This window comes from Osmerus mordax, unplaced genomic scaffold, assembly GCF_038355195.1.
Source record: "Osmerus mordax isolate fOsmMor3 unplaced genomic scaffold, fOsmMor3.pri Scaffold_183, whole genome shotgun sequence".
NCBI classification, from domain to species: domain Eukaryota; kingdom Metazoa; phylum Chordata; class Actinopteri; order Osmeriformes; family Osmeridae; genus Osmerus; species Osmerus mordax.
In genome coordinates this window covers 10,706-21,511 of record NW_027120495.1, presented here as the reverse complement: position 1 = coordinate 21,511, position 10,806 = coordinate 10,706, and the positions used below count along the sequence as shown (strand labels likewise).

Here is a 10,806-nt window from a genome sequence, read left to right as displayed (position 1 = left end):
CCCGTCCATGAGGGGGAGGGAAGAGCCTGGACCAGAGGACTCCCAACCCCTGAGGGGGGAGGGGGGGTGGCTGTTTGTGTGTGTGTGTCAGAGAGAGAGAGAGAGAGCAGGTGAGAGCAGGTGAGAGCAGGTGAGAGCAGGTGAGAGCAGGTGAGAGAGACCCACCAGTGTATGTTTCTGTTCAGCTGTCATTTACTACCATCCATTTGGAAGTCCAGTTGCTGCATTGGGGTACCATATGACATGCCAGCGTACATTCTGAAAGTACAGCTGATTATTTCAGAACAGTCATTTCCACATTTTGAATAATTTAACCTCTTATTGTTCACGAAAAATGCCTTATTGTTATTTTATTATGTAAAGAGATTGATATTGACAAAAACATTTGATGTGGTGAGATGACCAAATAAAATGTTTTCTTCTTTTAGAAAATACAAACATTTCTCTGTGATAGTGTGTTGTGGTTATTAGCCTCAAATATTTCACTTTTTATAGTCCCTTGTAGTTGTAAAACTTGTTCCAGTAGAAAACTGTTCTTTGTTGAATTGTCGTATTCCATTATAAACGGATCACATTCTATCGTGAAGAATCAGCATTCTCTGCGTGTGGTAGTCCAAACTCTTACGGCTTCTCATTGGTTTTGAATGCCCGTCATTCTTCAGAGCGGAAGCAGGCGCTACCATTTTGAAGCACAGCAACGCCTAGGTAAGATGGGAGATATTTGTCCCTTTCTTCTTTTATATCTCTATTTTAACAATGAAAACTATTGTGAGCAAATTTGTGCTTTGGTAGATGTGTTCGCTGTTAATCAAATGTTTAACAATTCAGACGTTTTGTCGTAGCGACGTACGACATGGGAAACTCGTCGTGGCTCCATTAAATGAGTCGCGATGTTGCAATGTATCCATTGTGCGGAATAAATGTATTGACTGTAGTCTTAACACTGTAACCGGAGTTTTCAATCGAACTATTTGCCACAAATTGATGCCGCGCACTATATTGAATGGTATAATTGTTTATTTGTCTCTTGAATAAACAATTAACGCTTTTTGTATATATTTTTTTGCTTTTGGGAAAATAGTGGATCACATTTCGGTCGCAAAGCAGACAAAAAAAACAATCGTTATGTCTAACGCGCTGTTGAGTAAACAGTCCGTATTGGTCGATTATTCCGCATATATGTAGACCAATCGTTCAAAGTTTTGGTCAGATATATATTTTTAAATTGCTGCATCTTTTGTGACGTCCCCGAAGAGTTTAAGCAAACGTGTTTACTAAGCCTCGTGCTGCGTCATCAGAAAACGTTGCTTTTCCTGGTGCCTTGGTTTGAACCCCGTTTTCCAAAGCAACAGGACCCATCATTGAAGCCTGACAGATGGACAGCACATATTCTATGTATAGCATTTACAGGATTCTATGCATGTTGAGCTATCTATTATAGCTCTACACGGAAAATAGACCCTCATTCTTGGGTGTCGTGTTCCTGTTCGCCCTTTGATTTAGTGCTCCAATTCAGGTCAGCAACAAGATGAGAAAGTGCCGCTGAACACTTAGAGAATTGTTGCCTTTGGCCCGTCTAACGAGGCAAACTAGTTATAGCTTTATTGCAAAACCTCTCTTAAAGTGAAACCATAGCAGGTTACGACTTGCTGATTGCTGTCAGTAAGAAACGTCCTGTATGTTGTTTCTTAGTTTTGTTTCATCAAGCCATTAGACGTTTGTTGAAATACATAAAACATGGACAGGTGTGAGGAACATGACGACAGTAACTGTAACCTGTCCTGAATGTTGTCACATCTTCACCAGAGTGTGGATTGGGGAAGCGTCCTAGTCCTAGATTAGCCTCTAAACCTTACAGGATCTACAAAATGTCACTTCTCAATGTTTAGTTAGATACTACTTTTGAGATGTAACATCTCTCCCATATCTTCCTCTCTCATTATCCTCTCTTTTCTCCCTTATCCACTCTCTCCACCCCCTCCCGTAGCCCCAGCGCCATGGACAAGAGCAACACGGTAAAGCTCTTTGTGGGGAACCTGGCGTTGGACACTACCCAGGAAGAGCTGTCGGCCATCTTTGAAGCGTACGGCCAGGTGGTGAGCTGCAGCGTGCTGCGCCAGTTCGCCTTCGTCCACCTGCAGGGCGAGGGCGCTGCCGAGCGCGCCATCCGCGAACTCAACGGACGCGAGTTCCGCGGGCGCAACCTGGTGGTGGAGGAGTCCCGGGGACGACCCCTCCACTCCACCAAGGTGTTTGTGGGGAACCTCAGTGGCATGTGCACAACAGAGGACCTTCAAGAACTGTTTCAGACCTTCGGCAAAGTTCTGGAGTGTGACAAGGTCAAAGGTGAGCCCCGAAACTTTCAACCCCATTTTTTTTTGTGTGTGTTTGTTTGTCGTAAAGAGCAGAGCTGTATGTTACGGAGGAGTATGTGATTAACTCCCCCTTAGACTTAAAGAATGTGTTTACCGAGCTAAATAGAAGGAACTTTGAACCTAAATGCATGTTTACGCAGCAGGAAAGACACTTGTGTGTTTAGCTGTGTAAACTCTGTGTTTGCGAGGGAAAAAGAGAGCGAGAGAGTGAGCGAGTGTAGACTTGATAGTATCTGTCTATACACAGCGCGTCAGTGTTAGATGTGCTAGACTGTTGATATAGAACAGTAGCGTGCGTGTGTGTGTGTGTGTGTGCGCGGCATGCCTCGTGGTTCTAACTGCTGTCCCTGCGCTCAATGACAGCCAGGCTCTCGTCTTCCGCAGGCTACGCCTTCGTGCACATGGAGAACAAGGAAGAGGCCCTCCAGGCCATCGAGGCCCTGCACGGAACCTCCTTCAAGGGACGCCCGCTCTCCGTGGAGCTCTCCAAGGTCCAGCCCTCCAAGCAGACGCCCACGGGCAAGATCCCCTGCGTGAGCTGCGGCAAGCAGGGCCACTACGCCGGGGAGTGCCCCGTGGGGAAGCCGTCCCTGGAGCAGTACCAGAGCCAGGCGGCCGTGCTGGCGGCTGCGGCGGCCGCGGCGGCGGGCCTCCCCCTCCAGGTCCAGCAGAGCGTCCACAACTCGGTGTACAACACGTCGACCTTCGACCCCACCTACGCCGCGCTGACGGGCCTCAGCGGCGGCTCGCGCAACGATGGCTCCTCCGTCAACCAGGCCGTGTACGGCGCCCTGGCCACGCAGGTGTACGGCCAGTCCGTGGCCAATCAGCTGTACGGGACGGTGGCCGCGGCCAATCAGGCGGCGGCGCTGAGCCAGGGCGCCTCCCAGGTGTACGGTTCCATGACCCCGAGCATCTACGGCCAGATGACCTCGCCCGCTGCCGCAGCGGCTGCCGCCTACTCAACGCCGGTCTACGCCCCCGCCATGGCCAACCACCCGGTCTACCTGACCGCCTCCGGCATGGAGATGCAGGCCGCCGTGAACCCCGCCTACACCATGGCGCCCGCCCTCTACGGCGCCGCCTCGCCGGCCTACGGACACATGGGGGCCATGGGCGCCATGGGAGCCACCGCGGACCCCACGGCGCTGTTCGAGGCGGCCAGGGCGCACTACTTCGCTCAGGGCCAGCAGGTTCTGGCCGAACAGCAGACGGTCGCCGCGGCGGCGGCGGCCAAGTCCGGGGAGCGCGACCGGAGCCCCCTGAGGAGGTCGGCGCCGCTCCTGCCTGACCCCGTCATGAAGCCCTTCATGTACCAGAGGGCCAAGAGGAGGCCCCTGCTGCCCACGCCCGCTGGGAGGGCCGCCGAGGAGGCCGCTGAGGCCGCAGAGGACCCCATGGCCAGGTACCACTGCTGCCCCCTGCTGGAGACCTCTGTCTCCTCTAGCCTCTCTGGCTCTCTCTCTGACTCGCTCGCTCTCTGACTCGCTCTCTTTTCCGACTCACTCTCTGGCTCTCCCTCTCTCTTTCCGACTCACTCTCTGTCTCTCCCTCTCTCTTTCTAACTCACTCTCTCTCTCCCTCTCTCTTTCCGACTCACTCTCTGTCTCTCCCTCTCTTTCTGACTCTCTGATTCACTCTCTGACTCTCTCTCAGGCCATCTCTCTGACTCTTGCATACCAATTGTCTTGTTCTCCGTCTTTCTGATTGCTCCTTTGCAGTTTGCTGTAATTAACTGGGTGCATTAGATCCCCTGAGCTGAAGTTCATGGTAACCTCCCACACCGTGGCCCTCCCTGCCCGTATTTATACTTGCCTTTCCTCCCCTACTCTTTCTCTCCCCCTCTCCTCCTCTCCTCCCCCATCTCTCTCTCCTCCCCATGCCTCTGGCCCCTTCATCCCTCTCCCCCCGCCCGCTCTCCATCTCCTCCTGCTTCCTCTTTCTCCGACTCCCTCCCTCCCCCCTCCTCTCCCTCTCCTCCCCCCCCTTCCATCTCCCTCTCTCCTCTCAGGTACTACGCCGAGTACTACCAGCAGTACCAGCAGTACCAACAGTACCAGCAGTACCAGCAGCTGCAGCAGCTGCAGCAGCTGCAGCAGTACCCCCAGTTCCAGTACGCCTACCCGCCCCCCAGCTCGGTGGCCGCCCTCTCCGGCATGCCGGGCCAGCAGGTGGCCACGCTGGACGCCCTCAGGCCAGTGGTGCCGGCCGCGGCCGTAGCCGCCGCCATGGCGACGCCCCGAGTGTATGAGCCGCCGTTGCCGCCGCCGCGCAAGGAGGCCGTCCTCCGCCGCCCCGAACTCTCCCTTCACACGCCCGAGCCCCCCTTCCGATAGTCACCTCCTCTTGTCTGACCCTCTCCCCCTCCCCCCCCCCCCCCCCTCCCCCCCGTGACCCGCCACCCTCCTCCTCCCTCCCCTCTTCGGCGGCTGTGTGTGTGTGGTTTTCACCATGTGTGTGTGTTTGGGTTGGGGTGGGTTTTGATACCAAGGCTTGGTTAACATACAGTGAGGACGTGAGCCCCTCAACCATGGTCCTAGTGATACCCACTGTCTAGGGAGGGGAGGCTGGGGAGGGGAGGCTGGGGAGGCTAGGAAGGGGAGGCTGGGGAGGGGAGGCGCTTCTCGTCTTGACAAAGGGCATTTCTTTACACCTGGTGCTTTTTGCTTTGTATGGTGGCAGTCCGGTCAGTCATGCTAGTGCCAGTACAAGTCTGACCCAGGTTCTGACTTTCTCAATGCCTTTTTATCTCGACAGACCAGCTATGGTTTAAGGCCAAAAAATAGCAGGTTGACTGACGGACTTAAGCCTCGTTAAAAAAAAAAAAAAAAAAAAATGTTCCCGTCTTAAGTGACCCAAGGCAGCTTGGATATTTTTGTTTGCCTTATTTTTTTATATGACTTTATTTAGATGTTGATCATAGAAACGGATAACATGAGAAGGCAGATGATGATGCTGTATTTCCTGCACAGAAGTGTCTCCATAGCTCCAGGGTTGATGGCTCTGAACGTCTTGTATGCGTTAGGGTGTGTGTGAGGACGAGAGAATGATGTTGGCTTTTAAGTTGTGACTGTCATGCCCGCCCACAAACACACACACACACACACACACACACAGGCTAGCTACAGCTCACAACCTTGGGAGGTTTGAAAGCACACAGGCACATGACAATGTATTATTGTATGGTATTTTCTATCCTGTCCTCCTCCTCCTTCATCCCTCTCCCTCTGTCTGTCTCCGCACTATAACTTGACCACTGAAAGGCACTGCTGTATTTCTCTCTCTCTCTATTCCACACCTAGCTACCTCTGACGTTGAGATAGACAATTGGAGACAAAGAGGCGGCCATTTTGTCTGCATTGTGAACCGTCGAGGTACCCGTGTCGGTAGCCTAGGAAAGGGAATGCCACATTTTAGTGACAGTTGATTGATATCTACCTACCTTATAGTCTTACTATTGTACAAAGAGGCCTTTATACAACTTGTTTGTTGTTTTGGTTTTTAGTTTTTTTTGTCTGTAGGACCATGACCAGCACCCTAAACCCCGCCCCATCTGTTGACTTGCGGGATGAGTCATTGAAGTGGTCAAGTCCACTTCTTACTTTCACTCGTTTTAATCGTAACTTTAATTTTTTTTCGGGAATTGTGACAGTTCGATGAGATTTTTCGTTGTGCCTAAGCTTTGAGTGAAGTGCATTAACTGGAGGGACCTCCATTTTTGTTAAGTGCTTTTTAATTTTTTTTTATTACTGTGATTCACTATTTGAATGGGATGTTTTACTGGGAGAGGACAGCTAGCTAATGACGTTAGCCTCGACTCTGGAGAGGTGAAGCGGTGTCTTTCAGTCCCTCTGCCCTGACTGTCCTCGCACTCTTCCCCACACCTCCCTCGCTCCCTTCTTCCTCTCCTCCTATTCTCCTTCTGTGGTTTTAGTGATGTAGTGAGTTTTGCATCCCATATTATACTCTCTGTGTCTTATATACACACACACACATACACACATACATACACAGTTGCATCAATTGTAGGTTTGCGAAATGTCCTGTTTGTTTGCCATGTCTTGAGACCTGTTTTTTAGATTCTGATTTCTTTGCCTTTTTTAAAGAAAAGAAAAAAACATACCGGCATGCTTTAAAAATATGTACGTATATAAATATATATACCCACCATGAAAATAAAGAATGTTTATGACTACTGTGGTGAAGACAAACTTGAGGGCCTTTTGGAACTTTTTCCCCCCCCCCCACTTCTTCCTGTTTTGACCTCACTTCCTGTTTCTCCCCTGTCACATGATCACCAGAGCCATTTGATTGACAGCCTGGGGGAAGAAAGGTGTAAAACCCCACCCCTCCCTCTGCCCCCCCCCCACACACACACCTTGGTGGATGGGGTAAGTCTGGTGATCTGCTGGCGCTCCCTCTCTCTCTCCAGCCTCCCAGAAGCAGCTTCACACACACACACACACACACACACACACGTGCTAATAGTAGTTGGGAATGACGCGCATTTGGCTGATTCCATCCTGATTTGGGCTCCACACATCTGGCTGCAGGTGCTAGTGTGAGGGATTCCACACACACACACACTCACGCACACCTGCGGAGAGCTGGGGAGAGGCACACAGATAGAAGGGCTGCTGCGTGTTCTGATCTGTGTGGCGGCTTCGGGTCGGGATCCAGAGTTTTGGGGGTGGGGGTCGTGTGTGTGTGTGTGTGTGTCTGGTCCGGTTCTTTCCCCAACACCAGCACCACCCTGTGTGTCCACTCTCCCTTTAGACCTGCATGTGTCTGTTCTTCGCACCGCCCGCGGCCAGTCCCCTGGCTGCCTGACTAACTGTCTGAACTGAAATAGGTTCCCGGCCCCAGCTGGACACGACGCCCCAGTGAGAGGGGGGGGGAAGACATAAAGCGTCGCGCGGCGGAACTCTCTCGCTTTCGGGTCTCTCTCCACCAAGGTAATGAACAAGCCCCCTCGCCCCCCCCCTCCACCCCCCTCCGTCCCAACACTGTGACTGTGCCTTGACCGAACACACCCCTCTCCTCCCCCTCCCTCGTCGCCCTCCTCCTTCCTCTTCCTCCTCTGCCACCCCCCCTCACCGCCCAGCTGCGTAGCCCCCCTGGCCTGGCTGGTGGAGCGCCGGGCTCCACTCCCTCTCTGCAGACAGCTACTTCCTGTCCCGCCTCGCCAGCGCGAGACTCAGCCCCCGGCCACCCTGTTCCCCCCCCCCTCCCCTATCCACCTCTCCCCCTCCCCGCCCAGCCCTTACCTTCATGCTGTTGTGAGAGAGTGAGTGTGTGAACAACCCCCTTCCCCTCCCCCGCTAGACAACTCCGCCGTTCTCGCCGCCCACGCCCCGCCCTCCCCACGCCCCGTCCACCCCACGCCCCGCCCACCCCTCCCCACGCCCCGCCCCCTTGCGCCTCTCTCCGCCGTACACAACGCTTGCCGCCGCCATCGCCGCCGCCATCTTGGATTCTGGTGCTGGCACCCGGCTACGACCTCTGTCCCTCCTCCTCACACTCCCTGTGACCATAGTAACCTACGGTAGAGTGACAGTGAATGGACTACTATGTGTGGTGCCGTGGTGGTCACTGAACAAGGAACCCCCCCAACTTAGGAACATGCTGCAGGTCTGGGGGTTGCTATGACTGGATGGTGGGCGGGGCACACACTTCTATGACCCTCTCCTCTCTTGCCCTCCCTGGGCTCCATGTAGTCTAGTCTGAACGCTGACCTCGTTCTGGAGGGTAACATTGGTATGGGTGTGTGCTTAACCGAGCTGGGTCTCTGACTCCTTCTGTGGCCGGTCAAAAACGTCCTATAAGACAAGGGGCTGGACGTTATCTACCTGGAGACTGCCCCAGCGGCCATCCCAGGGTAGGACTCCTATAGGACGCTTTTGATGGGACCCCGGCGCTGACGACCAATCCCATCTTCAGTGAACGTCGACGCTCCCCTTTTGACTCCTCCCCCTCCCCCGCCACCCCCCTCCCCCCCCGGCTTGACTTGTCGGATTGTGTGTGTACATCTGTGACGTGTCCTTCTGCTGTAAAGATGGCTTAACCCGCACACACACACACTTATGACTGAGTTGTCCGACATGTGTCCTGAACAGCTGAGAGGAGGAGCCTCTGTAAAGGGGGCGGAGTCTCGACAGGCGGGCGCAGTATGTCCTTTCCGCTTCAGTCTGCCTCTCCACTGAAGCACATGGAGGGATGAAGGGATAGATGGATGGATGGAAGGTGAGTTGCTATCGTAAGGACTCCAGTCCATCCCTGTGTCCAGAGCCCAGTCATCCTGATCCAGGGAGGATTCGAACTAGCAGGCTAGTGACACCCTGTGGTGGTGGTGGTGGTGGTGGCGGCCTAGGCAAGGGGTGCCTGGAGACTTCAGAGAAGGGCAGGGGTTGGGGGGTGTTTGTACTGGGGTGTGTGCACCCTATGGGATTCTCCACCACACTAAACCTGCATTTGTGCCTGGTGACTGCAGGGTTAAAATGCTTTTAGCAGCTGGTTTGACACCAATATCCCAATTTAATGTCCATCGAATCGTAATTTTAAGACAAAACATTGTTTATACTTTAAACGTGGAAATGTGTGGGTTGATATGTGGAATCTCCCTGGTCAGGATTGGGTTAGTGGGTTCCTCCCAACCTGGGCTGCACCAGTCTGTACCCCTGTACTGTATGACGGGCGTGGGGGTAAACGCCAGCCTTGCATTCCCACACATCGCTGCTCGCTTTCTCAACCAACCATGCTGCTGCAGCCCCACACTAGCCCCTCCCCCCCGCCCCTCCCCCACAAACCCCTGTCTGTTTCCTGGCTGTACAGGACAACCAAAGATGCTACATTCCTTATCCAACCATCTGGGTTTTCACGGATCTTTCCAAAAAGATCCATGCCTGGTACAGAAAGTAGGTAGTTTTTCAGCGAGGAATCTCTGGAAACTTCTTTTTTTGTGTGTGTATGTGTTCAGCAGATCTGTGGTGATTGGATGTGTCATGGTGGCTCCCATCTGCACTGTGTTATAGCTGTCCCACATCCAGGTAAACCAGATCTGATAACTGGAGCGAAAGAGGGCTTTGGAGGTTGTTTTGGTGCCTCGCTTCTCTCACTTGCCCCCTCCGACCCTTTCTGCCCCCTAGGGTTGGTTGAGGGTAGTTTCCCAGAAACTGCCACCGTTGTATTTTTGTCGGTTACTTTAAATATGAATCAGTGTTGCCCACGTCACCAAATTAACTTGAGATATTCATGTCAGAAGTGTTTTTTTAATTGTTTTAATTACGTTTTAATTAAACAGTGAATTCGTTTTTCCTTCATTAGGTAAGTGGAACACGTCATGTGTGGTTACATGGTGAAAAGCCAGGTCACTTCATTAGACACTGCATCTTAAAGCTGCTAAGGAAAAAAGCCCCCCCTCCCCCCCCCCCCCCCTCATACAAGGGCTACTAAATGTCAAGGGTTAAGCTTTGTATACCATTCATCTTATACTTGCTTGACGTTCCTCGTGAAAGGGTTCTCCTTGTGGAGGAACCATGCAGAGATCAGATGAACTCAACATCCCAAGGACCTTAATTTCACCCGACTTCGAGGGTCTTTTAGCGAGAATGGAGTTTATCTTTTTTTATTGAAGTATGAAGTCGTTTGGGTGCATACATCCCTTTTTTGTTGAAAAGAGCCTGAATTGAGAATGCTGTGCGTCAATTAAATGAGTTCAAGTTCCTAGATTTCACTGTACAATCAGCATGGTAGTCATATGAATAAATTGGATTTTGAAAATGTCAACGTCTTTCTCTCCTTATTCTTATATAACATGTGTACTTCTTCAAAATAAAAAAAATCATGCTACAATCTGTCTTGACTGGGAAAATAGATGTATTGCAATTACCTTCAGTCATCTGTTTTCATTAGAAACATCAGTGCAGGTTAGGATAATTTAAGATATGACTAGTTCAGGGGAACAAGTGTCCCCGTGCTCGTGGTGAGCCACGCAGACGGTCACTAACAGCAACAGGTGCGCTCCAGAAACCATAAAACTCTCGTGCCTCTGAGATAGGCGTGATTGACATGCCCTCTCTCCACTTACAAATTGTCATACCCACTGTGGCCCTGCCTTGGGCCGAGTGCCCTGCCCCCCTCGCGCCTTTATAGGGTTAGAACCTGATACCCACGCGCCCAGGTTCCCATACTTATTGGGGTGCGGTCACGTGTGTCACTTTTGACCACGAAAGGAGCACCGGTTAACAGGGTCTTCTGGTAGTGGGAGCAGAACCTCCGCACAGGCACCTCGAATCCGTGGAGTTTCTCCCCTCTCTCATTTCTCCGCAAGTCCTGTATTCCCCAGGAGGGTTTCCGTACGCACGACCCAATCCCGTTATCTACCGCAGACTAAAGTGCTGAAAGGCCCCCCAGTTTCTTTCTATAACCCGAG

At 52.1% G+C, this 10,806-nt stretch overlaps 1 protein-coding gene across 8 annotated transcripts; it reads left to right on the top strand.

Moving 5' to 3' along the window:
• The first annotated feature begins 635 nt into the window (after positions 1-635).
• On the top strand, positions 636-10,160 carry rbm14b (RNA binding motif protein 14b). Of its 8 annotated transcripts, XM_067232085.1 has the most exons (7): positions 636-705; positions 1,988-2,346; positions 2,739-3,780; positions 4,387-7,330; positions 8,492-8,618; positions 9,207-9,289; positions 9,699-10,160. In XM_067232085.1, the coding sequence occupies exons 2-4, from the start codon at positions 1,998-2,000 to the stop codon at positions 4,709-4,711; spliced, it is 1,716 nt and encodes a 571-aa protein (XP_067088186.1). In that variant the 5' UTR covers positions 636-705; positions 1,988-1,997; the 3' UTR covers positions 4,712-7,330; positions 8,492-8,618; positions 9,207-9,289; positions 9,699-10,160. The 8 variants fall into 8 exon arrangements, with proteins under 8 accessions (XP_067088186.1, XP_067088189.1, XP_067088188.1 ...); XM_067232088.1 differs by having other exon boundaries at positions 4,387-4,620; positions 7,228-7,330; positions 8,492-10,160; XM_067232087.1 differs by having other exon boundaries at positions 4,387-4,620; positions 7,152-7,330; positions 8,492-10,160.
• The last annotated feature ends 646 nt before the right edge of the window (positions 10,161-10,806 follow it).

Bases quoted from the DNA above. Each gene is read 5' to 3' on its own strand.
- rbm14b (XM_067232084.1), top strand. From the start codon at position 1,998: ATGGACAAGAGCAACACGGTAAAGCTCTTTGTGGGGAACCTGGCGTTG. The intron at 2,347-2,738 runs GTGAGCCCCGAA...GCTCAATGACAG, and splicing joins GGAGTGTGACAAGGTCAAAG to CCAGGCTCTCGTCTTCCGCA. The intron at 3,781-4,386 runs GTACCACTGCTG...CTCTCCTCTCAG, and splicing joins GCAGAGGACCCCATGGCCAG to GTACTACGCCGAGTACTACC.